The sequence below is a fragment of the Ischnura elegans genome, chromosome 12 (assembly GCF_921293095.1).
Source record: "Ischnura elegans chromosome 12, ioIscEleg1.1, whole genome shotgun sequence".
In the NCBI taxonomy this organism is placed as follows: Eukaryota; Metazoa; Arthropoda; class Insecta; order Odonata; family Coenagrionidae; genus Ischnura; species Ischnura elegans.
In genome coordinates, this window is record NC_060257.1 from 90,888,626 (window position 1) to 90,915,306 (window position 26,681).

A 26,681-nucleotide genomic window follows, 5' to 3' on the forward strand; every position below is an offset into this window, starting at 1 on the left:
TAAAATATGTTTATAGGTATGATAGAAAGAAGATTAAGATGAAACTAGACACAAAGTTCTCAGCCATTATACCAGTTACTTTTATTTGCGAAGTACGCAATACCGTGCGAGACTCCTCTGGATGTTTGGCAGGGGGAGGCGGATCACTAGCATGCAATGCGCTCAACACAGTTATCACAAAGTGCATTCAATGCATGCATACTTGTGGGAGGTGAGAGCTGCCATCGAACGTGCATTACTCCGTGCAGCAAAACACTGTGACGTAAACACACTTAGGTACTTTCTTGCCATCTACTTGTTCCTAGACGATTGTGTTCAAATGAAAATAAAGACAATATCCGAGGGACAAGTGGATGGCAAGAACGGAAAAGGAAAACCTAAAATAAAATATGTGGAACAGGCAAAGAAGGATGTGAAAGAGAAGAAGTTCGTGGCTATGAATAGATTAGCTTATAGGAGAATTGAGTGGAGAGCTGCGTCAAACCAATTTTAGAATTGTTGACAACTGGTGATGAACAACCCTCTCGAGAACGTAGCTCAAGTTTTGATCCCGACTGAAACTAGACTGCCACGTTGCCAGATTGGCAATCTTAGGCCCCTCCTGGGTCCTAACTCAAATTGAGTTGCCATGGTGTCCGCAGCCATAGTTTCACGTTTATACAATGAAATATCTCTCGTGAAAATACCTCCACGCGTGATATTGTACTCGAGTAATGCTAGTTTTTTATGGGCAGGGGACCACGAATGAAAATAGGTTTTAGGTAAATTCATTTTTTTTTAAATTTTACCAAAGTTAATCTAACTAAAATGAGTTGAGTTGATGTGATCTTCTAGAATTCGAACTCCTGTTAGGTAGAGTGAGGACTCAAGATGGAATCTGATTCTAGAATATGGCTCTATGCGTTGGTTTGCCAAAGGTGTCCATTCAGTCAATCCTATCTCCCAATCTTTTCACACTTACGTTCTTCTCTTTCACATCCTTCTTCACTAGTTCCATATATTTTGTTCGAGGTCTTCCTCTTCCGATCTTGCCCTCTTCTTATCCCTCGACGATTGTCTTCATCAGGCCATCATGTCTCAAGATGTGACCTATATGGTTGTTCCGTCGTCTTATTAAGGTTTCCATTATGCTTCTCTTCTCTCCTAATCTTCTGGGGACCTCCTCATTCCTTACTCGGGCGATCCATTCGATTATCGACGCAACTACTCCAATATTATTTATTTTATGACACATCCTCTGATGTTCACGAATTTGATTTATTTTTACCCGTATGTTCGCGAGACTACTCGTCTGGTATTACACGCGAAATTGTGTACAGATCAATGTTACCCTGGGGCGGTGTGGGGTAATTTGGGGCCCTCGGCTGGAGCTGATGATGGGGTCCCCCCTCAGCGGAGGATTCGCCCCCACCACTACCGGAAAAGTTTATGAATTTGCATTCCCGGAAATGGATGTTGACACTATTCTAGCTCTTAAAAAGGAGATGAAATTAAAAAAATGAAAATGCCCTGAAATTTAATAAACCTCTGAAATAACCTTGTCGAATAACCCTTTCCAAAAGCAAAATAAAAAAAGTAAAATATTACGAAGTAAATTTTGGGACCAGATAAAGAATTTTCTCTTTTATGATTTAACTATGTCTAATTACTTTTTGTATGGCATACAGTCACAAGTACGCAGCTTTATCCATACTCCTTGGTTATTGTTTAAAAGTGTAGATAAAAACTTGAGCAAAACATGAGGTACTAATTTTGTAGACTGATTGAAGCCTAAAGTAACTAACATAATATCTCAAACTATTTTTTTTAGGATAATGTTTGACAGTTTGTTTCGTCCATATAAATCAGCTGACCAATTAAAAATGTCGGTTAGAGAAGAAAATAACAGGTAAAAGATTAGGAAATATTTTTATTTATTTTGATTTAGTTCTTTATATTCGAGAAGCCTTAGTTAGTATTTTTATCAGTAACTATCAATTATAAATGGACCCAAAAAATATTCTATTACTTTTTGCGCTTTCCTTCTAAGTGATTATGTGTTCGTGGACTCATAAAAAATAGTCACAATAAAAAACTTTATTAAGCTACCAGCAAATAAGCACTCAAGGTAACAATTACAAAATAAGCAATTAAAATCAACTGTAAACTATTGAAGTTCATTAAATAATGCTGATATTTGACGCGAAGTCGAACTTGAAATAAGCAGTCCATCCGAAAACTCCCTTCGAGTGGCAGATGAGCTGGGGTTTGAAATATCAACACGGAGAACATGCTCAAGTGAACTGTGTTGTTGTATCGGAGTTCTGTAGTGAAATCGAAGAATGTCGGCATTTGCCAGCGTGTATCGCATCGTAATAGATCTTCAAAATTTGGAGTATCGTAAGAAATACGTTATTGTTGCGCAGTTAAGGACTGCCCTTCCAAGGGCTGTAAGTTTTTCTGTTTTCCTCGACAAGTAGCCAGGTAAGTCACATTCATTTTTATTGCATCTGCTGTCATGTGTTGTGAAATACTTCTCAAGAACGTAGTTGTTGGATGTTTAAATTTGGGTAACTTAATCCAACTCTTTAGAAAAACAGTGACATTTCAGTTTATTTCCTCTCAATTGATAAAGACATATCTTTCCCGTGGAGTAAGTATAGGACTGTTAAGAATGATCAATCCAAATGCAGTTCATCTGCTTGAAGCGATTATTATTAAATTCCAAGGATCTCGAAAAAGGAATGCATAATTTTTACTATGCTTAGTTAACTTCCATCCTTCGCTCGTCACATTGTTTTTATGCTTCCATGTGCTTGCTCCAAACATCCAAACTCGGTTGTTTGAAGTTACTATGTATTAGAATTACTGTTTAAATCTATTTAATTAAGTTAAATCATTTTTAATTAATGCCTTAATTTTTCACTTATCTACACCAAATTGTTTTGTTAGTGAAGTTAACTTTATGAATTTTTGTGTCGGTGTCATGTGAATCTTTCTTTAATTTAAACCTGGTATTGAAATACTCTCTGCAACAGTCAAAAAAGTCAAAAAAAGATAATTTTCTTCTAAGAAATTACTGAGCTGTATTTCTAGTTCCTTAGAAAGTTTTGAATCATCGCATCATCCATGCTGCCATTCAGAGGCTAACTAGGACTACGCTTTGGGGGGAGGGGATAGCCTGGGGTGGCGATTCCCCACCTTCGTTGGGGAAATATTTTGAAAAATAGCATGCCTGGAAATACATATCACACAATTTTCGCACTAAAAAATTGACTTTAAGCAGATGCAGTTATTAAATGTCAAAACTAGACAATTTCTTTTTGTTTCTCTGAGGCTTTGGGGGGGATCTATCCCCCTTCCCTCCCTACAGTTACGCGTCTGCTTCCATTTTTGTCTTACAGAACTGATTTTTCTGGATATCGTCTAAAAATTGTTTAACAGTGCAATACTCAGTTATGGCCAATTCACTTAGCTAATTTTGTTTGAAAGTCCTAGTATTTTTCATAACTTTCTTGTGTTTTTCATAGGGAGGTGTAATTTTCCTTTAATTTCTGAAACATTACAAGTGATGTACTCTGATTGTGTTTCTTGCTATTCTTTCTTTATCCAGGAGTTGATGAATCATTCTTCAGAACTTCATCATGAAAAAATATGTAGCACAGAACTATTCGGCTAAGTTTGTTATCCTCTTGAATAATGTACTTATTGACAATAAATATTATTTTTGTCTTTTTATATTCGATTTTAATTTATGTGCAATAACCTTAGTTAAACAATAACCTACTGCCCTGAGGCCTTGATGGCTCTTTCCTTCAAATAAAAATTATATGAAACTACCCATTCGCTCCTGAGGATCAGTTATTTTGTGCGTACGAGTTTGCGGGCATTTTGAGTTGAAGCAAACAGACTTGAAATAATGGAATTGGAAGGGAGGTCTTGTTTTAGTGATTTGAATTTGGCGGCAGATGCCGATGCTGCTGCCATCTGAACTTATAGTAGTAAAACTCTTAACTGTCAAAGAAGTTGGACATCTATGGTTCATACTAACTCGTCGTCGTATTTGGCCTAAGCGAGGGACAGGAGAGAGGGAGAGAAGATACGTGACCAGCGCCACAGCGCATGCCGGCCGCTTCATGATACACGCGAGCGTTGTGGAGGTCCTCTAAGCTCGGGGCCCCCACAGTCATGTACACAGAATGGCAGTTATTTACACTACTCCCTCATGGGTTTATGAGAGTTATGAACTAAGTGGAGTATTGTCGACAATCCAGAGGACTCTGGGGGTCCCCTGAGCTCGGGGCCCTCGGCGATCGTCGACCGGTCGACCTGCCAGACAACCCTCGATGTTACCTCTACATGAATATTCAAGTGTAAAAATACTTCGAGTCGAAATCATGGAGCTTTCGACAAACTAACTCATCTTTGCTCTGGAGGTTTCCAGTTTGGATATGACGGTGAAATGATCAAAATGAACTTCGCATCGTTTCCTCTTCAAAGAAGTAAAATAAAAATCGCGCCTGGTCAGTATTTTCCATTGGGCTCATTTTGTGGATATGAAAATGAGGAACCCGGTCACTCTGTCCCACTGGTTTGCGTATTCAAGGGCTTTGCTTTTCAAGGACGTCGCTTCGATTGTGTTCGTCTGCGGAAAGGAATCTCTTCACCGTCGGTCATTCATACGAAGTCTTTCGCGCTGACGTCACTGCAATGTGGTCTTGAATGAGTCTATCAATAAGGATAGGACACTAGTTCACACAACTCCAATACGCCGACAGCGTTGAGCATACAGAAACACGGACGAGTGCCTTCACATGTTTCTTCCGCACAACAATAGAATTGTGCACCGCGCAGAATTTCTCCGGGCAACACAATGGCGTGGATAAATGAATTCCTCGGTGGAGGCCCCAATTCATCCCTTAGAAGCTTAACTATGTTGCCACTTCATTAGGTCGTATTTTTATCAGTTTTCGGAAATTGTCCACAACACGGTGATGATCGTCATCATATGTTAATTATCCTAAGATTGGTTTGACGCAGCTCTCCATTCCTCTGGTCTATCCGCTAGCCTTTCTAGCCTTTTCATAGCTACATATTTCTTCTCTTTTACATCCTCTACGTAACCTGTCCTATGTAACTCATTCGGGGCCGTCCCTTGCCCTTTTGCCCATCTACTCGTCTTCTGTGATTGTTTTCATCATGCCTCGTAATGTGGCTGATTAAGTTTTCCCGCTTTTAATTAAATTTTTTAGAAGACTTCTTCTCTTCTCTCCCACTCTTCTTAGCACTTCCTCATTACTTACTAGGTCTATCCATTTTATTTTCATCATTCTTCGGTAGCACCATACGTCGAATGCTTCCACTCTTGGCTTATCTGCTGCTGTCAACGACTGGAAAGTAATGAATTCGATACAACATATCACCTTGGGTATACATTTCAGTCCCCAATCATTCTTAATTTTAGATTATTTCCCTATTAGATTAGAATCGCTCTTCCATCAGCGACGTCAGTGGCAAATTTTGAACGCCTTATAAAATTTGTGACAGAATAGGTATTAATTTACCGATCGGAGGCTCCTCTATTGTGATACTCGCGTATTGCACACTAGCTCTTATCGCGACGGCAGCATTTTGCATTCAGGAGTGCGGACGAGTGCCTTCAGATGTTTCTCTCGGACAACAATGGAATCGTGCTCCGCCCAGAATTTTGCTATACAATGGCGTGTGCTGCTGTGGACGTAGAATGTGTTCCTGTCACGTGGACAACTTGGAGTCGTGTTTTCCGTCGCCAATTGGCCATTGCTGTCGTGCATGCTCCCTCTAGTGTGAGCTTCCGAACAGTAGCTATTCTCCATAGAGCTAATTGTATCTGAATGACGACCACATGGACAATCAGGGGGCCGCACTAATAAAACCGTTCGGCGATTTTCCACTAAATATTTACAACGTTACCAGTTTCCATCCATGTGATTATCAAGTTGATTTGCTGAGTGGTGGTGTTTATCGTTTTACAAAATCCCTCAATGCATTTGTTGAAGTTACGCATTGTCTTATGGGGAAAATGCGTGTAAAAACGGATATCATCATCAATGGTCAAAATCCTAGGATTGGTTTGACGCAGCTCTCCATTCAGTTCGCATATAAGCCAATCTTTTCACACATACGTATTTCTTCTCTTTCACATTCCTCTTTACCTGTTCCAATTATTTTATTTTAGTTCTCCCTTTTCCGTCCTTACCAATTATCCCTACTTATTATTACTTGTCTCTTGACAATTATATTTACCGGGCTACTTTAGATATGGCGGGTTGGTTCTTATTAAAGTTTTCGGCAGAATTCTCTCAACTTTTCTTAGTATTTCCTCACTTAATTGGTCGATGCATTTGATCGTCATCGCTCTTCGAACCATCGCACAAAATTTTGAACTCTAAAAATTATATCAAGATGACAGATCAGGAAAGTTGATGCAGATAGCATGATCTATGGCTAGTTTTTATAAAAAAAACAAGAAATGAAACTCAGATCTGTGATAGGAATTCAATTTGAAGGAATATTTTTCAATTGCCACTGCATTTCATGCATTAAGCTAGTTAACTCAGTTTCGCTTCTGCGGCTGGCGACCAATCTGATATAATTAATTTGTGAATTTTAATTGAAGGGTTCACATAATACATTTATTATTTGGGTATGTGTGTGGCTTTTCTATTCTTATGCAGGGTGTTATTAAATTTTTACCCAGGGTAGCCGATGCCCTTGGGAACCAAAATTACCAGCGATGTATAGGTTGAGGCTTTGAATCACGCACTCCGATTGGCCGCGAGTTATCCCTGTTGCCGAATGCCTTGGATACATCGCGATCTCCGGCAGGAAAAGCATTCGAAGTTATTTGTTCTCCAGCACATTCGGCAACAGGGCAAACTAGCGGCCAATCGGAGCGCTTGCCTCAAAGTTACTGCTGTTTAAAAATTATGCGTTTTCGGCCCATATATTATCAATATTTTTTTTCATAATGGCATCAGCTATTCAGGGTTAAAATTTCTAGATACTATCTTTCTTCACTTTGAATGATCTGCGTGAAGGTTTTGTTACGTGAAACGCCATTTCGACATAAGGAAAAAAGTGATATAAATTAGGAGAGAAGAGAAGCCATTTATGAATTCTGTGTTGAATGTGGGACAGTTTGATTCGTCACACCATGAGACACGATGGTATTATGAGTAATATAATCGTTGGAAGTACATTTGGGGGGAAGGATGGCAAAGCGCAGGCCACGGATGGTGCAGATGATGGAGGATATAAAGCGGAAGATTTATGTGGGTGTTAAAAGATTAGCCAATGGCAGAATTGAGTGAAGAGCTTCGTCAAACTAATCTTAGGATTGACGACTGTTGATGACAATGATAAAGGAAATAACTTTAGGCTGGCGCGCGGTGAACACACAGTGGCAATTTATTGTGTAATAACAATTTAAAAACTATTTTTGTTAACTTAATTTCCCCCCGTATATTTCTCGTTGTCAGGCGTTTTCGATAATCCATTCAAGCTCAAATAACATATGTGTCGCGTTATCGAGGTCGCACAGTATAGGATTTTCTCGTTTGTTCCTGCCCTCAACTATAATTGACTCCGTATTGTCTGTTAATGACAATGAAATGACCGCGAGTCACTTTCCTCGCTTATTGGAGAGCATGCATTATATTTATTGCTTAGTGGCTTGTCGTGCAATTGTGGTCATATGCCCTACATTATCTGCCCTCTTCCTGCTTGCTTTGTTTGCCTTTGATCGTTAGATCTCATCTTCTCCTAGTCAGTAGTTCTTCCCAGCGTCTTATCCCTCGTGAGAGCGTTGCCTTGAGCGGCCTAAGGAGAATCTATCAGGTGAGGCTAAGATCATAATTTAATATCTCGTATTCCGCTCCTTCATTTTTATCAACATCACTTGAAGTGTATGCAGTATTGTGTTGGTTTATGGGCATCCACGATAGAAACTGTTGATTTCTTATTAGAAAAGAACTTCGTGACATTGACCGTCGAAAGAGGAAGTCAAACGAGTTCCTGCTTTGAAAATGAATCAATAATTGCGTCCAGATGATGTGTTATTATGTATTTAGAGTGATTCCGCGAGTTAATGTCCTACCTATGATCATTAACTCGCGCTGATTCGCGCGCATTGGATAAGGGCCTACGCCCCTGTGCGCCTGCGCTGTCCGTTGTGGGGAAACACCTTCGCCGTTTAAAGACGGAGTTGAACGGTTTCCAATATTTTGGAGGGGAAATTGATGGGAACTTCCGGTTCTTGAAATTAAATCGTATAGGGTTTTAAATACAGTGTACCAAACCAATTTTCAATCCCATGCTTCATTTGGTACTGGTCGAAAAAATTTTCGAACATCGTTGTGTATGACGGGTTTTGGTTTTCTTGTTTGTCAAATTGCCACAGCCTCTTTGGCCTCACTGATGACCACCTCCGTGACCTTTGCTGGAGTTTTTGCAAAAAAAAGTGGTTCGTTGTTTTTTCCATGCCAAAGAGAGCTAAGAATGGCATTGTCAGCTAGATACTTTGACAATGTTTCTATCTTGAATTTTTTCAGCGTGGACATTGCATTTGACAAGATCAAATTTTGCATTTAAATCATAAATTTAGGGATCAAAATGTAAAAAGTATGAAATAGAGTTCACCCTCTAAAAACTTCTGATAGATAGAGTGAATATACGATGCAATTCTTTTTGCAGGGCGGTGTCTGGTGTTGGGGTGGGTCAAGCGGTGCCCGTTAGGGATGCCAGGGGTGACATTGCTGGGCAGGCGGTGGCAAGTGGCCTCAGACGACTTCGTCCTCCCCTCATCCCTCGACGCATTACTCAGAGCCACCTGGTGAGTAAAAACTGAAACTCTACATATTTCGCTCATTTTATCACGTGCGACGATTGCTACGTAGCACCTCAGAGGAACCACTTTTCTCTGACACTGCTATCGCCGCAACAAAAGGTAGAACGCTGATATTTAAGCATTTTTATGAAATTCTGTCGAAGCTCCATAGGATCGTGTAATATATCGCTTTACTCATCCCTTATTTGACTACAACAATGAATCATTAAACATTGTTTAAACCTAAACGTTTAGCTTCTACGGTCAAAATAGTGAAGAAGTACACGCGAAAAACTATGAATACGGCCAAACGGTCGTTCTATGAGTCTTTTCTTTGTCTTTTCCTTCTTCAAATCATAGGGCCATGTGAAATGTATTGCAAAAATCAGTATTTTAACTTTTTTTGTTAACTTGCCATATAAAAAATCAAAAAATATTCACAAAAAAATCAATGCAATGGCAAATGCTTATTGTGTAAAACATCTATTAAAAATAAAAAAGATTATCAATTGTTTTCACAGAACAATTGTTCGCAAGAATAAATAAAAAATGAGATACAAATAAAAAATATATTCTAAAGATAAAAAATAATATATATATAAAAAAATAAAAAGAAATCAATTTATAGAATTACTATCTCTTTGCAAATATACTATTTTAGTTTTCAAGCTTCCTCTTCACACAAACAACACTTCAAACAACAACAGAACATTTGCGCACGTCACCTGTACCATTGTAATTCTCTCTGATTGGTTGAGGTGAGGTTGACTCACCGGCACAGTAATTATCGACGCGCCTTCGGCACGGCCAGTAAGTGACCGGTTTTCTTCAACTCGTTACGGGCAAAATATTTTATTGGTGCGTTTCATTGTATTTTTATGGAGAGAGCGACATCTTTGCATTGCATAGCATTTTAAAATGGAATTATACCCATTTTTGATTTTTTAAATTACCGAAAGGTAGAGCTCAATGTCCGAGGTGTAGAAAAGTACCTAGATGAATATTGAAGTTTCGGATGCTCTATGGAAATAATATTTCCAAACTGTTCATGCAAGGAAATGTTGATATACTTCTCCTAGATACAATAAACCTGACAGATGAAAATAAATGGCAGTGCACACTATCAAAATGACAAATGAAAAGCGGCATTTGGATCGATTACCAAACCACTTTGATTACGCAGTTGCTTAGACTCGCGGCTTAGCATTCTAGTTTGAGTCATTTATATTATAGGAATGGACGACTTCCTGCTCCCATGAACCTTCCAGCCGGTTGGTCTGAGGAGAACGGCCGAGAATCCGGTTAATAGTCTGCTTATATTACTATGCGTCACCATTCCGCGTGTTATTGTCTGCGACTATGTAATCGTTCTCGCTTGGCCTCTGATATCAGCAGCAACACGCGCTCATATGACTGCCCTTCTATATTGGGTCAATGCGGAAGCACTGCGCTGCTTTCAAGAAGAAGGCCTATCAAAGAGTTCGCAAGTTATGTTGATTTTAATTCTTCCCCTCGGGGAATACATTCGCGAACCAAATGGCCGATAGTGGCAGTACCACCATCTACATCTACACAATACCCTGGAGTGCAGACAGTGTTACCCAGATGTTAAGCGAATTAGGCTGGGAGCCGCTAGCGACTCGGAGGCTGCGCGCTAGGCTTAGATTTCTTGAACAATTGAGAATGGATATATCTTTAAGAGCGACACAGAGAACATAATATTAAAGCCACACTATATTTCTAGGTCCGATAGAGGCTAAAAATTAAGAGAGACGTTTTGCCGAACGGATAGATATGGGAATTCGTTTTTCCCCGAACCATAAAGGACTTTAATAAACGCTAGTCCCAACTTCGTTAGAGCACTTCATTTTTTTAGCCGTAAACGGCTGGTGTCCTAACACCCACTGCCAGACGCCTTTTAAGCGGCTTGCGGGGTATTATGCAGATGAAGCCTCCTCTAGGGTGAAGAATTATCGCAGGCTTTCCCGACGTATCGAATCGTAGAAGGTTATTCGGGGATTCCTCCGGGTAAGGTTCTCCAACTCCGTTTCGTCCGACGTTTCATCTACATCTACTCAATAACCAATGTCTGATCAACAGAAATACTATGCAGGTTAAAATTCACGACAAATCAACTCAAATTATAAGTTTTCTTCTTCCTTTGCGGCGTTGTGATAAGTGCTAGAACAGCAGGTGATTATTGAGGAAGCACATGATCAATCCTCAGTAAAGGGAATCGATTATCCGTCGGAAGAATTTCCGCACTTTATGAGCACGCCTTTAAGTTACGCCTCGTACTACCCTGAATTTATTTCCTTGAATGATCAGCCTAAAAAGTTTATAGCGACGGGGTTTCGGGCTTAGATTTCTGGAAGCTTGTTACGTTCAAAATGAAAATATTTTTTAAATACACACTTTTCATCTCTAAACCATCTTCTATCAGTTTCAAAGCATAATATCCAGATAAATATGGTACTGATTGTTTAAACACAGGCGAGTTCATAAATTTAAGTGTGATTTTAATCCAACTTGTTTTTCGTTACAAAAATCAGTAAGATTTAATACAATTTAACACATATTGTTGATTATATTTACTTGCAAGAAAATTTATAAAAGAAGAAAATGTCAGAAGCATAAATAGCATAGTTACGAAGGCGGAGTTCGTTTTCGAGCCGATCAAACTTAAAAGCGAAAGCCGCTGTCCTCGATTGGGAGCAGCTTCCTTCGCTTCCCTATTTCTGGATTTTATGCTTAATTACTGAGCAAGTCACTCCAACACTGAGGCTTTTTTATATTCGCGCATTATGCATTACTGCGTATTAGTAACTCTCACGTAATGCCATGGTGTTCGAAGAGGGAATTAAAGGTGGCTGCCCTTGAATGGACCATTTAGACGCTGAGAGATCGAATTAACTTCCAAGAGACAGATTTCAAGATTCCATGTCTTGGGAAACTTTTTGCTGTATCACTTCCCATAAGACTTATACCTACTGCTAGATCTGTGTCTTTTGAGACAGAGGAATTGCTTGAATGTTATTTATTTTCATCTTGAAAAATATAAATGTTTACACAGCAAACATTGGTCAACATTTTCCTGTAGCTCAAGCCTGAAAATTTTTGTATTGTAATTATTTTGGAATGTGTTAGGGACTGATGCAATTTCTCCATCCATGCGGTGAAGAACTACTTTAAAGACTGCCGGTTCTGACTACCTAAAAATTTTAATGTGATGCCATTAATTTTATAGAGCAATCAGTCATCAATGACAATCCGTCAAGAGGAAGGTAAGTGTCTTTTATGTCTGAAATATGACATAATATATATCCATACATCTACATCTACATAATACCCCGCAAGCCGCCTAAAAGGCGTGTGGCAGGGTGTGTTAGGACACCAGCCGTTTACAGCTAAAAAAATGAAGTGCTGCAACGAAGTTGGGTCTAGCGTTTATTAAAGTCCTTTATGGTTCGGGGGAAAAACTAATTCCCATCTCTATCCGTTCGGAAAAACATCTCTCTTAATTTATCGCTTCTATCGGACCTGGAAATATAGTGTAACTCTGACATTATGTTCTCTGTGTCGCTCTTAAAGATCTTGAACTTTCTCGTTCTCTCGAACCATTTATGTCAACTCGTTCATCGAAACGTCGGCCGAGATGGAGTTGTAGAACCTGACCCGGAGGTATCCCCGAATAACATTCCACTACTCCTCTAGGGTGTTTGGCAGGGCGTGATCGTTACTAGCATGCAGTAACATTCCCACAAGCATACCAAACGGTCATAAAAACCTTAGGCATACTTATTTTACTTCTAAATTCATTCAAATGCTAAACTTACCATCTACTTATGAAGGCAATCAGCCTATGAAGCTAGAACATTCATAACGTGGTGTTAGAAATACTTGGAAAATTCATAAACATGGATTAAGTTATTTGTAAGTTAGTAGACTACACTACAAGTCACCTAACCTATTAGTAAATAATGCATAAATAAATCAGTAAGTAACAGCGGAGAAGTAATCGAGTGAAGATACATGCTACCCCGCAAGTTGCCGAGAAAGGTGTGTGGCGGGGGATGTTAGGACATACTCCATTTGAATGCCATGTGTAATAAGTGATAAATACCAATGTTTTTTTAATGAAAATTAGCGATGGCCTCGGCATTTGAAGTCTTAAGGCTAGTCAGATAAATCGATATTGGCCAGCAGCCATTGAGTGAAGACACGGAAGTACTAAATTCCGAAAAAATAAATAATGTTATAATATGTGGTATGAGTGTTAGCTCATTTGCAGGAGTGTGTAATCTGTAGTCAGCGGTTTTATAATCTAGACGGGTAAATGCATTAGGACACCTCATTAGGTTAACTTTTCGAATTTGTGAGCGAAGGATGCAAATTTCAATGCTTAATCTAAAGCAAAAATACGTGGAAATCTGGTGCGAGAAAGTGTTAACACGTTGCTAACGTCCCCAGACGGTCCCAGAAAGTGCACAAGGACAAAATTCTATTTGGACGTATTTTTTGTCGTTAAATTTTATTACAGCCAAAATGAATTAATTTGAACATATTAATACGATAAAATTTCATAGAATATTGATAACATTAATCGAATAATCTTCATGGACGACGACAAAAAATAATGAAAACCACCTGCAATCGAACAGTTCAATTCTCACGATTACCCTTCTACAGCTTCCATCTTATACCGGCAGATGTCAGGTATTTCGTCTGGATTTGCGAATAAGGGAACCCCATTCCACCTCGTAGAACTTGTGTTGCCTCTGAAAATGCATTTTTCGCTGTTTCAAAAAAGACAATGTTTCAAAAAGCGATGCATGCGTTGCGATACATTTTGTCTCTATATTTGTAATTGTACAGCATTTGAAGTCGCGAAGAAATGCATTGAAAAGTTATGCATCCGATTGCTCATATCGTCTACAATATCAATTCTGCTCAACATACCTGATTGTAGTCTATTTTTCGATTCATAGATTGGGATCACTCTTGTGGTGAATTGGGTAAATTCATTTTAGTGTGCGGTGGATGGCAGCACTTCTAGCGGTCAACTGGAGAATCATCCAGTAGGATATCCGTATCACAGAGCTAAGAAAATGTGAGCCTTTTCGGCCATCACACGGTACATATTTAGGTCTATGAATTTTACGAGGGTAGCAGAGTGGCCGAGTAGTTAAAGAGCGGGCCTATTTATCATAGGGCCCCGGGGGGAGACTTCAGATACTGGTAAAGAAATCCTCGAACTGTGACGTGGCTCAGGAAATGGCACTGATCGCCATAAATTAATGAATTTCACATGTCTGTAGTTTAGTATGGAGTGAGCTCGGCCCTCGCCTGACCAAATCAAACTCTGGGTTGAATCAATGAGAAAGTGAGTAAGTAAATACTATGGCGTATCAAGTGAACATGATCTCAATGCTACTCGGGTTTTTCACCTGTCACTCGAGATATTTCGATATTCGACATTTCACTTTAGGCTTAACTTTTTGAGGATTGCCATCGGCGCAGTTGAAAATACTAAGGCTACTTTTGGCTCAATTCCTGGAATTATTTTTACACTGAGTTGATGAAGTCAGCTTCAAATATTTCTCATGTTTTCTTATCGCATTTAAAGCATACCAATGTCTATGAACCATGATATACTCAGCAAAATGTAGTGCATCTTCAACGATTGTGTAAAATATTTTTTGATACGTTGCCATTGATACTTGAGGATATCGTTGATTTGTGTAACTACTGCTGCAATAAAGCTAAAATGTATGCACGAAAATGTGAGCAGGCTTACTTCATTGGATTCGTGGATCATGTAGCCACAACCTATTTGAGAAAACGTTCGGCCTGGGTAGCCTTGCCAGCGTAGCGACTTTAGGGAGGTGTTTCAGGATTAATCTGATTTAAATTAGCCTGACACCATCCAGTCTATACATCTCGTAGTAACTTGCTATCAATTCTCAAAAGTGAGAGGAATTGATTTTGCGTTCTGATTAGAGGATAGATTCTGATAGAGGAAAATGTATGAGTGGCTGGTTAAAATGTGAGAATGGCTCAGAGTTATGTGCGCGGCGACCAATTAAAAATCAAATGGATCCCGGCAGTCTTAGGAATACAATACCGACGGACTTCGGACTTTTTTTCAGCCCCTTCCTTGTGATTTAAATACCAGAAATATAGGAGCTAAAAAATACATGAGGATACTTATAAATATATGAAAGCTATATATGCAGCCAGAAGGCCGTAAATTTAATGCTGGAAGCGTAGTTTGAAACTCGTTATTTAAGTTTGAAATTAATTTTTTTATTCAAGAATATGGAAAATGTGTGGAACTTCAAGGACAGTAAATAGGGATTATAATAAATAGAGCAGTTTCCTTCATCAAAAAAACGAAAGGAATTGATTGCGATTCGTTACCTACCATTAGTGTATTCATAATATACAAATTAATTGGTTTTAGAAATCCCAGTTTAAACGAATGGCCATGGTCAATTTAAACCTAATTTGAAAGAGGCCAGATTGGCGCACATGCGATTCCACTCCACGTGACGTCACAGGAACCTAGTTTCTACACGAGAGGATAGGAGTTTTACATCGTCTGAGGTTACCAATGCATGCATGTGGCACAGATCTCAGGGAAACATCTGTTAATAAACACTCATTAAAATTGCCTATGGTTGTAAAGTTTCCTTCCTTTGATACGATAATAATCCTTATTTAAGCCAAGCTCTACCTGCTAGTAGCCTGCATCGCAGCGGCGCTCATAGCCTCGCACCAAGGTGGCCTCACGCGGCGGCAGCCGGAACCAGAAAGACGTCACACGGGCTGTACTCAGCATTCATACTTAGGTGTCGCGTTTTCGCGCGCTGGAAAATTTTTACTTTTCGTTTAATCGCGAAAAATAGATGTCGTCATTTAAAAATCTAAAAGCGTGAAATATGTACGTACTCCAGTAGTAATAATCTTTCGATTTAGGCAATTAGAAAGAAATAGGAAAGCACCCTATTGAAGAGAAAAGTCCAAATTACGAGACAGGCCGGGGTCATCTGCAAAATGTTCCATTTATACCAACCCTAAACGGTGGAAAATCTTAAATTATGGCAATTCGTCATAGAAAATATATCAGAAAAGGAATTGCATTTACTTTGAATAATGTTTACTGCATATTTTCATTTTTTAGCTTTTGGAATAAATTGGCGATGTGTCAATATCCTTTTAGTTTTCAGTTTGTGGGAATCCCAGTTAGCACTATTCTGCTTTTTATACATGATATTAGTTTCCGGCATGCTAAACTTATGATCATTATATAATTTTAGATTTTTAGTGGCTATGTTTTTTTTACCAAAATATAGTTATCCTCTTTCAATTTTAAAGATCTCGTGTGAATCACCAATTGTTTAACTGTCGTAGGAGGATTGATGCATGAGGCCTCATAATTTTAAAGGAGTGAAAAAATTCAAGTGTTTGCTCAATAATATTGGTTTTTTAATTTTCTATTGAAATTCTGACTCATGCGGCATATTCTGTATCAATGATCATCATTGCATAAAATACCACGGGGCACCATGCTTTCTCTCATAGCGCCACAGCCCCCTGGAGGCTAACGCTAGAATTTTTAGGTAGTCAGAACAGGCAGTCTTTAAAGTAGGTCTTCACCGCATGGATGGAGAAATTGCATCAGTCCCTAACACATTCCAAAATAATTACAATACAAAAATTTTCAGGCTTGAGCTACAGGAAAATGTTGACCAATGTTTGCTGTGTAAACATTTATATTTTTCAAGATGAAAATAAATAACATTCAAGCAATTCCTCTGTCTCAAAAGACACAGATCTAGCAGTAGGTATAAGTCTTATGGGAAGTGATACAGCAAAAAGTTTCCCAAGACATGGAATCTTGAAATCTGTCTCTTGGAAGTTAATTCGATCTCTCAGCGTCTAAATGGTCCATTCAAGGGCAGCCACCTTTAATTCCCTCTTCGAACACCATGGCATTACGTGAGAGCTACTAATACGCAGTAATGCATAATGCGCGAATATAAAAAAGCCTCAGTGTTGGAGTGACTTGCTCAGTAATTAAGCATAAAATCCAGAAATAGGGAAGCGAAGGAAGCTGCTCCCAATCGAGGACAGCGGCTTTCGCTTTTAAGTTTGATCGGCTTGGAAACGAACTCCGCCTTCGTAACTATGCTATTTATGCTTCTGGGATTTTTTTCCTTTATAAGTTTTCTTACAAGTAAATATAATCAACAATATGTGTTAAATTGTATTAAATCTTACTGATTTTTGTAACGAAAAACAAGTTGGATTAAAATCACACTTAAATTTATGAACTCGCCTGTGTTTAAACAATCAGTACCATATTTATCTGGATATTATGCTTTGAAACTGATAGAAGATGGTTTAGAGATGAAAAGTGTGTATTTAAAAAATATTTTCATTATGAACGTAACAAGCTTCCAGGAATCTAAGGCTGAAACTTACTGACTTTCGTCGTGATTCTTTTCACCCCACATTCCCACCCACTCCTTCCGTAATAACCACCTACTACACCAACCTAAATTCCGTCTTTCTCTCTCTCAGAGATCACTTTTTTACCGACTCCCCAACTCTTTCAATACCATTTCGACTACTCACCCTTCCCTGGCCCTGGATCTTTCAATGCCCATCAGATGATTCAAGAGGCACCTTCGCGAAAACAATCTCCTGAATCTTTTCTTTTCTTTAATATCCGTCTATAGTTTTTTTATAGTTTATATTTGTTGAAGCTGCAGATTTTATGTTTTGTATTCAATGTAAAGACCATTTTGGCTGTTTTTGAATAATTCAATAAATAAGTAAAATAAAAATAAATAAACTTTTTAGGCTGATCATTCAAGGAAATAAACTCAGGCTATTATGAGGCGTAGCTTCATGGAGTGCTCATTAAAGTGCGGAAATTCAACCGACGAATAGTCGTCTCCCTTTACTTGGGATTGATCATGTGCTTCCTCAATAATCAACTGCTGTTTTAGCACTTATCACAACGCCGCAAAGGAAGAAGGCCACTTATAATTTTGGGTTGATTTTTCGAGCAATTTAACTCGCATAGTATTTCTGTTGATCAGTAATTGGTTATTGTGAACCTATTTTTCTTACTGCAATCAACGCTTCACATTGCTATTGTTGAGTCCGACTCAAGATTTTAAGAACTATTGATTTTTGTTGTACTGATGAACTTGTAACAATTTATTAGTGTGAGAATCAATAAACGTTCATTTCAAGCCGTGTTCGAGAAGGTCTTTATCATTCTTTTACTGAGGGGATGCATCATTCCTGCTCGCCCAGTTTAAATCTTTACGTTTTTCTAGATTCAAACTTATACATTCATAATTTATTGATTCAGGTTTATGTTTGTGAAAATTTTCAATATTCACAGTGAAAATAACTTTCTTTCGTCAAAAAACTTGTTATGAACGTACCTGGGTTCCAACAAATATTAGACCCAGCAGATAGCTTAAATTGTTGAAGCCCGGTTCGGTGTGTAATAATTTTCGTGGAATGAGGAAACGTTATTTTCAATAAGAATTAAGTTCTCCCATTGAAATTTTCAGCATAAATAAAGCAGAACCTATATTCACTGAATTATGAGAAAATAAGGAGTAATTGGAACTGAGCTGAGTTTTAATCATTCTATTTCGTTTCTAAGGTAAAAACTCAATATTTTTTATGCCTGTGCTTTTCACTTTCTGCTCGAAATTTCATAATTCTCTTTGTTAAGAAAATCATCTAAATGTAATTTTCAACATCCATGAACGAGGTCATAGCCATTAAGGCAAAAATAGTCTTACACTTATTCCGTCCTGTGCCTAGGAGCGTTTTATGATTTTATAGCCCCAGTAGCCTAATTTCTCTTTCCTGAAAATATAGCAAGCTGACCTTGAAACAAATCACTCTCACTTGGTTCCCAGCGTCACTTATACTTTTTCAGCGCTGCTTCTAAAAGTGACACAGGCCGCCTTGATACGCTCCATGTATTTGTTCTACCTTGACCTCTATCGTTGGTGAAAGGGTTGCCGGTTGGTCAAACCTGGGTCTTTCTAGACATGCGGTCTCGGTGATTTACGAACACAATGGGCTTCCCAGAGGCTCCAAGACTTGGGCAGCGTCTTTGTATTGGGGTCTTAAAGACGATGTGACTACGCGAATATAGTTTTTTATCACCTAGTAAATGCTACCGTACAGAATACATATTTAATTTCTAAATAGTTGGCTGTTAGTTCATGTAGATATGTATGTGAGTGACTAGGTGCCGGGATAGTTTTTGACAGCATAGCCTCACTATGAACTCCTCTATCTGATTTTTAAATTTTATCTCCATTTTATTTTATATATTTAACTCTTATTTTATTTGTGACTATAAGTCACCTCTTTATTTAGATTTTAATTCCACATCTACATAATACCCCCGCAAGCCGCCTAGAAGGCGTTTGGCAGGGCGTGTTAGGACACCACCCGTTTACAGCAAAAAAAATATATACCTAGGACCTGGAAATAGTGTGGCTCTAATATTATGTATTCTTTTGTCGCTCTTAAAGATATCCATTCTCAATTGTTTAATTGTCTAATTTGGTAAGCAAGAAAGATATAATCAGTGTAATTGCCCGAGTGAAGAGAGTATAGCTAAAAATGAAGAGTCTAACTACAGCTAAATATATAAGCGTTGAAGTAACGAATGAATTTATCATGAATTACATTTGCAGAATGCTTCTTTTTGGTTTTGAGGCGTGGGCGACGACAGCAGCTGAGAAATCAAGATTTGTAGCTTTCAATATGTGGTGTTATGGGAGAATGACGAAGATCAAATGAATTGACCGTGTGAGTAATGTGGAAATTCTTAGAGGAGTAGGAGGGGAGTGTTTTTTAAGCCTGTTGTGGAAGGCAATGGGGCAATTAAACTGGCAGAATCATGTCACAAGGTGGAATGATGAGGAATACTATGGCAGTGCGGGCGGAAGGGAAGGACAGCAGACGTAGAGCATTGATGAGATGCATGTAAAAAACAGACGGATTAAGTAGGAGCTAAAAGATTATCCGAATGGAGTGGAGCAATACGCCAAATTGATCTTAGGGATTGATAAGTGTTGATGATAACTGATGCATTTGCAAGTTAGGAATTTCCTAAAAAGGAAAATATTGACCCATCAATTTTTTATTTCAAAGGTCGTTCAATAAGTCTTTAGAAAGGGGTATAAAACCAATTAAATTGGGTTAATTTTTTAAATTATAGTCTTCTTTCTGCCATATAAATTTTTCAAAGCATTTTTCAATGCATTTTAAGCCGTCCGAAAAGTAGAATTTCGAGATCTCCTCAAAATAGGTATTGGTTTAGGGAATTACCGCCGACTAAGACATAAACCTTTGTCTGCATATCCGTTTCTTCAAGTTGTGAAATTATAAAAAAGTCACCGGAGGCCAAATCTGGTGAATACGGTGAATTTATTAATAATTGAAAGTTTAATCCTGTAGTTTTGGCTTTGACTCTGAACAAGTGCCAACCATGCATTGTCTAGTTGAAGGAAGAATTTTTTTTCTGTATCAAATGAGTGCGCTTTCCTTGATTTCTACCATCAGTCTGTCCAATAACGATGCATATTACTCTTCTTTTATCGTTTTTCCCTTTTCCGATAAATGGATGTTGATAATTCCGCATGTATTCCAAAATATCGTTTCCATGACTTGATCGGCCCATTTCATCATCTTCGCCTGCTTTGGACCTCGCTCATCTTCGAAGTGCCATTATTTTACTGATATTTTGACTCTGTAGTGTAGCGATGAACCCATATTTCATTAAAAGTAATGAATTGATGTGCGAAGTAAAAGCGACAAAACAGCCTTTGAATTGACCACATGATTGCGTTTATTCTCCAATGTGAGAAAGCGCGGCAGTCATCTTGCCAATATTTTTTTCACACCCACATTTTTGTGCAAAATTGAAGCAATTATGCACTGCGATATGCCCGTGGCCTAACCTATATCGCGCACTTTCATCTCCGCAGTAAACTCAGCTTTATCAATTTTTGTAAAAAAATGAAAGGTGTTCACCACAATCGACATCAACAATGAAACTATGTGATGAATACAGCTGAAACTTTAACAGCTGACTGTTCACGAGTGCTATTTTATAGTTAACATTAATTTTTGATATCAAGAATTTTCCAAGCAATTTCTCGGAGATTATAAGGACTTATTGAATGACCCTAGTATCTTCAGATTAGAGACGCGGATGTTTGTATTGGTACTTTTGGTCGTGGAATGAATATAAAATGATCGGTAACTTAGACACAATGATCCTAATTGTGAATAGTAAACGCTTGTGTGGTATTTCGCATTTTATATTCCCTTATCGAACTTTCGTTGAAGTTTCGTGCTCCGATGGCACGAAAAAATGAAAGAAAAGTCGAGTTGAGTCACCGTGATACCTTGAAGGTGTAAGCCGTCCATGCGATATTTTGAGGGCAACAATCGTTAGCATTGACATACAGACCGTATTAAAAAAGAATTCGTACTCTTTTCTCGGGATCGGCTTTTCTTCATCATCTCAAGGCCTCACTTAAGTACCACCAAACTGATTTCCCACCACAAAATCGCTCAGAGATTTAAGTCGAAGGTTAGCTTGGATAGGTCACGGTAGAGCTCAACCCGGACCAAGCCACAGTTTTACCCATTCAGGCTTGTGGGGCCATTTCAATTTCCCTGGGCCACCTCGCGTTTTACGAGTTTTTACAGGTAGACGAAAAGGCTTTAAGTTTCCGTCGTGATTGTGTATATATGTAAAAGAGTATGTCGGTTTGTTTGTCCTCTATGCATTGCCATATGGCTTCACGGATAGCAACCAATATTAATACGCAGGTGCATCTCATGCTTATAACGTTTATAGTGTTACTTTTGATTGTGTCCAACGTGTCCTTTGCGTCGTTTATTCATTACCGTTAGTTACGTCACGCCATCTGCGGCTGGATATCCTGCCATGTAGGCACACCTCTTGACACGCTCACCTAGAAAACATACAAATCCTTTATAATCACGAATTCCAAGTTACAAGTTTCCGACACCTGTGGGCACTATCCTTCCCGAGCAACTCCGGGTGGTCTGCTATTAATTTTATAAGGGATCTCAAGGAGCATAGGGAGCGAAGGTGTCGACTGCTGATTGAACAATCCTTTCGAATCAAATCTTTTGGACAACCTCAACCCAAAGTCCTGCAAGTGTGAGGCGTCCCAAGAAGAGTAATCGGCATAGTACATCCACCTACAATCTGTATAATTTAGTCTGGGACGAGCTCTTCTCTCGTCTATCCAAACCTGCTTTTAGGCCGAATCACGGAATTAATTGATTTCTAATACAGAGATACCACTCATTCTTTTTTGTTTAAAATATTAGAAAAGTGTCAATGCAACTATAAATGAAGTTTAATGGAAGTTTATCGAACTCTACCTACATTTAATTCGATCCCATTACGCATCGCCTATCCTCCCCAACTTCAAAAAGTCGTTCCAATTGGCCAGAGCTCAACTGTGCAATGCCTTATCTGTCTCCCTCTTAATCAAAGAAAAGAAGTACTTTCGACTAAAACACTTTTATTGTGCTAATCCTATAATGTGCTAATAGTATAACTCATATCCTGTTGCCGTAAAGTATCGTATTTGTAATACTCTATTCTGTATCTGCATACTGTAACTTTGAACAAACAGTCGAGATGTACATTTTTTGTACCGAAAGAGCCATGTTCTAGCATAAATAAATCATTCATTTGTCTATCATTCTTTTACCCTAATCATATTTTTCAACTCTTGATGAACTTTTTAAAGACGTCTTTACCTCCTATCTTACTCACTTCTCACAAATTCATTACCATCCCTTATCCCAATTTCCATTCCCCTTTCCACTTTGGTGAATAGTTTTTGGGTAAAGAGCTGAAAAAGCGCGAAAAGCAACTTGAGAGGACCCTGTGGACGTGATCATCGAGCAGTTAAAAACATAATTGTAGAGTTTCACTGCTTTTGCCTCCTGCTCACACATAGAGTTTCTACCGCTGTCATTCAAGTTAATGCGTTTATATAATGATTTCATTGATACCGTTTCCATTAATTGTCCAGTGCATCACTCGGTACAAGAAGAAAGCTGGCTGTAAATAATACTAGATCCAAATATACCTTATCATCCTTCAAAAGGTCGTTTCACGCGACTGGAGCTGAAATGAAGACTCAGGAAGGAAGTACGATCAAATAAAACTTGCAAGTGTAAACTTTCAATGTACATAATGAAGAAGGAGGAGCAATTTCCACAATTTTAAATTTATTGGTACTGCTTTAAATTTATTTAAATTTATTGGTACCGGTTTCGCTTACAGCATCATCAGGTACTTTATGCTGTAAGCGAAACCGGTAGTACCAAAAAATTTAAAATTGTGGAAATTGCTCCTACTTCTTCATTATGCTCCGTTTCCTCTTCATCTCGCCTGAAACCTCAGATTATATTTGTCAATGTACAGATTAGTTTGTATGTATGATCAATTCACATGTTGTTATTGTTAGACATTGTTTTTTGTTTGCTGTGTAGTTTTTGTTAGCGTACACTGGGACTTTGGCAAAACTGTTAAAATATGTTGCGCTGCCTTTAGGGCTACTTCCTCTGAGCTCAGAAATCTCCTTTCCATCTTTCTCCGCCCCGTCTCATGTTTTAAAACTCTTTGAGGACTTTTTGAGGAAGGTCTTTGCCTCCCGTTCTGAACTCATTAGTTCTATTCCATCCCCTCTCTCCCATTTCGTTTGCATTTCTGCTCGGTGAACAGTTTAAGCCAAGCAGGCACTGCGGGGAAGAGCGGCTGTTACACAGGTCCTCTTGGAGCGCCTTCTTCCCCCCGCATGCATTAATGCTCCGTGACTTGAGACGGTGCAGCCTTTGGCCTCACTAAGACGAGCGCCGCCTTCTCTCTCCTTGAGTCGGGGGAGGACGCGGCTTGTCTTCTTCTTGTTCTTTGCAGCCGGCCAAGCGCTTCCTCTCCGCTCCACTTGAAACTCCCTTGCCTCTTTCCCAGCCAGACTCTGACCTCCCCACTCTTCTCCACCCGAAAATTTGTTTCCTTTTTTTGTTGCATTCCCTCAATTTCTCCTGATCAACTTATCTTTTGAATTGCATTTTTTCTTCGAGAAGCCGAAACCTTTTCGGTGGTGATTAATATGAAAATCATTTTTCTTAAGTCCTCCCATTGTGCTGGAATGGTTAGTTTTAAATTTTTTAATTGGTAGAACGCATGCAGTCTGAAGTGGCTTTATAAAAAAAGTATTTAAAAATGCCAAAAATTAAACCTGCGCCGCACTTCGGCTCGCCAATTAGAAGTGGTTATAGTAGGCTTATGTTACTTGTATTTGATTGCACTAATTGCTTCATGCTGTCGAATGGAAGGAATGAAAAAATTAAACGAGCAAAAAATAATAATCAAAATGATGAGTTGTATTGTCTCCAAATGGTCATTCTTTTCCAAATAAAAATAAAATTGACCTAATAGTAACTATACAAAAAGGTAAAAGGATTTCTATATTATAAAAACTAGTTATTTCACTGTGCCGGTGTGCAAGCATCTTGCTCTGCTTCCTAATTTTTCCCGCCAGACGACGTCTTGGCTCTTCCGCGACCTCTGGCGTCACTTCCTGCTGCCCCCACCACCCCCTCCCTCCTTGATCACATCCTCGAGAGGCAATTTAGAGTCACCCGTGGCAACGGCGTGTTTACGCCCCACCCACTCACAATGGTAACGGGGTCAGGAGAGGAGTTGGGCGAGTCTCAGCTGTTGTTTCAGATACTTGTACGCTTCCCTCAACGTCTCTTCGTCAATCCTTCATTTTCGGAACTCAAACGGAAGGAACGACTTTCAAATGTCTATTTCAGGAAGTCTCGGACATAGGAGGACCCGTATATTCTCTTTTTATGGGACTTACTCTACTAGCATAAAACGGAAGATATTTTTAATTTTCATTTCGATACATAGAGCACACCTTTATCAGCAAATACATGTTCCGTTAATATTTTGATGTATCATCAGAATATGTATACCCACTGAGGTAAAATATTCGAATTTAAGATATACGTGAACGTTGGCAAAATCTGTGCCATGGCGATTTGAAGAAGATTGAATAATTTTTAAGCAATTAATTTGTCGCCAAAAAGAGGTGTGGTATGGTATTAGGAAGTGGAGACCGATAACTCAGGTTATTTGCGGAATGGGGAAAGGGTAAGGAGAGAACACGCAGAAAGTAAAAGAACAAAGCGCAATAAGTATTTGCTTCAGTTGCAAGAGTCAAAAGAATTAATGTTCGGGACTTTCAGCGACTTTGACCACTGTCCTGGTTACGTTTCGTTTTTTGTCGATACATTACTCAACGGGGTCGTTTAACTTTGACCCGAAATCATCACTCGTTGCTTGAATTGTGCGGACAGATTGTAGGCGAATATTGTACTTTAGTGAGAGCAGTTTCTCTCAGGTACAACTTTGTTTTTAAACAACTTCTAGGTTCCGGGGAACATGAAAAAAGAGTAAAAAACATTACAATACGCAGTATGATATAAGTGAGTAAATGCAGCAGAAAATGGACATTTTTAAGGAATCTTTACTGCATAGAGGGAGTGGAATGCCTTACCTGAAGAAATTTTTCAGACCTTCCGCGCAGGTGTTATAATATTTAAGAATTAGTGTTCCTCGAATCTTGGTAGATGTCACTGTGGCTCTGCAGTAATCTTTGGGAATTACGAATTTTGGGTAATTTGGTTCAAATTTCGTTTTCTAATGGCGTGGTATTCATATGAGTGTAATTAATGTGTCCTATAGGTGTTATTTTGTGTTCCTTATCTTTGATATTATGCAGGTAGACACTCGTTTCGTTTATTATTTCGTTTATTAGCATACCATGCTTACACTTGTTAAATAAAAAGAAATTACTTTAGTATAACTTCCTACAAATATTTTCACAGCTAACCTCCAGCAACCTGGCATGACTTTTGAACGGTAGTGATTCGGTGCTTTGGGTACGACAAGTAATCGACTGCTATTTGGGCTGAGTCATCCAAGTTACTGGCGATACGGGGCGATATGCCCATCTTTCCAGAAATTAAAATATAAATCTTACTCATGAGTTAAGGCATCTCTGTCTCTCATTACATTTTATTCAACAGTAAGGTCATTAAGAGTAATCATTCCTAGGGAATACTTAATAGGGAAGAGATAAAGTGTTTTCTTAAGTTGACAGTGAGTTCAATTTCAACCGATGGAGAGTTTTACTAATTCTATTAACAATGAAAGATGGATTCTATTTACTAAGAATAGATGGAAGGAAAAGCTGTCATGTGGTACAGCGAAATAAAATCTTCGTCATTCAGCCTTTGCCTTGAAATTAAAGAAAGAGATACGAAAGTTGCCTCCGCCAACTTGCTATTGGCGTTAATGCTGTCTCCAAGTGCCCAAGGGAGGCTAAAATCACTCGGGCACTTGGAGACAGCATTAAATTAATTTTATATGAGTATTTTCTGTCAGTGTTACTGTTCATTGGGCTGCTCTGCGGGAGAGTGATAGCCAATTGGGCAAGGCGCTTCTTGACCGAAGTTTTTCGGGTTCAAATCCCGGCTGAAGCCTTTGGACACCCCAAGTAAAATCCTCGAAGTGCTCTGTGGTTTAGGGAAAGGAATTTCCCTCATTCCTCTGAGTTTGTGGAATTCAAGCGCCGGTGGCTTAGTTTGCGGTGAGCTTTATCCTAACCCCATCCAAAACCAACTTTCGGGCTGACTTACTAACAATAAG

The 26,681-nt window shown here is 38.8% G+C and overlaps 1 protein-coding gene across 1 annotated transcript in view; it reads left to right on the forward strand.

Annotated features, from left to right (window-relative positions):
- The window catches only part of LOC124168747 (diacylglycerol lipase-beta-like), a 208,885-nt gene that overhangs the window by 90,621 nt on the left and 91,583 nt on the right, over positions 1 to 26,681 (forward strand). The window contains exon 2 of the mRNA XM_046547014.1: positions 8,713 to 8,851. Coding sequence (XP_046402970.1) covers positions 8,757 to 8,851 — 95 coding nt within the window. The 5' untranslated portion in view covers positions 8,713 to 8,756. The remainder of the gene's footprint in view (positions 1 to 8,712; positions 8,852 to 26,681) is intronic.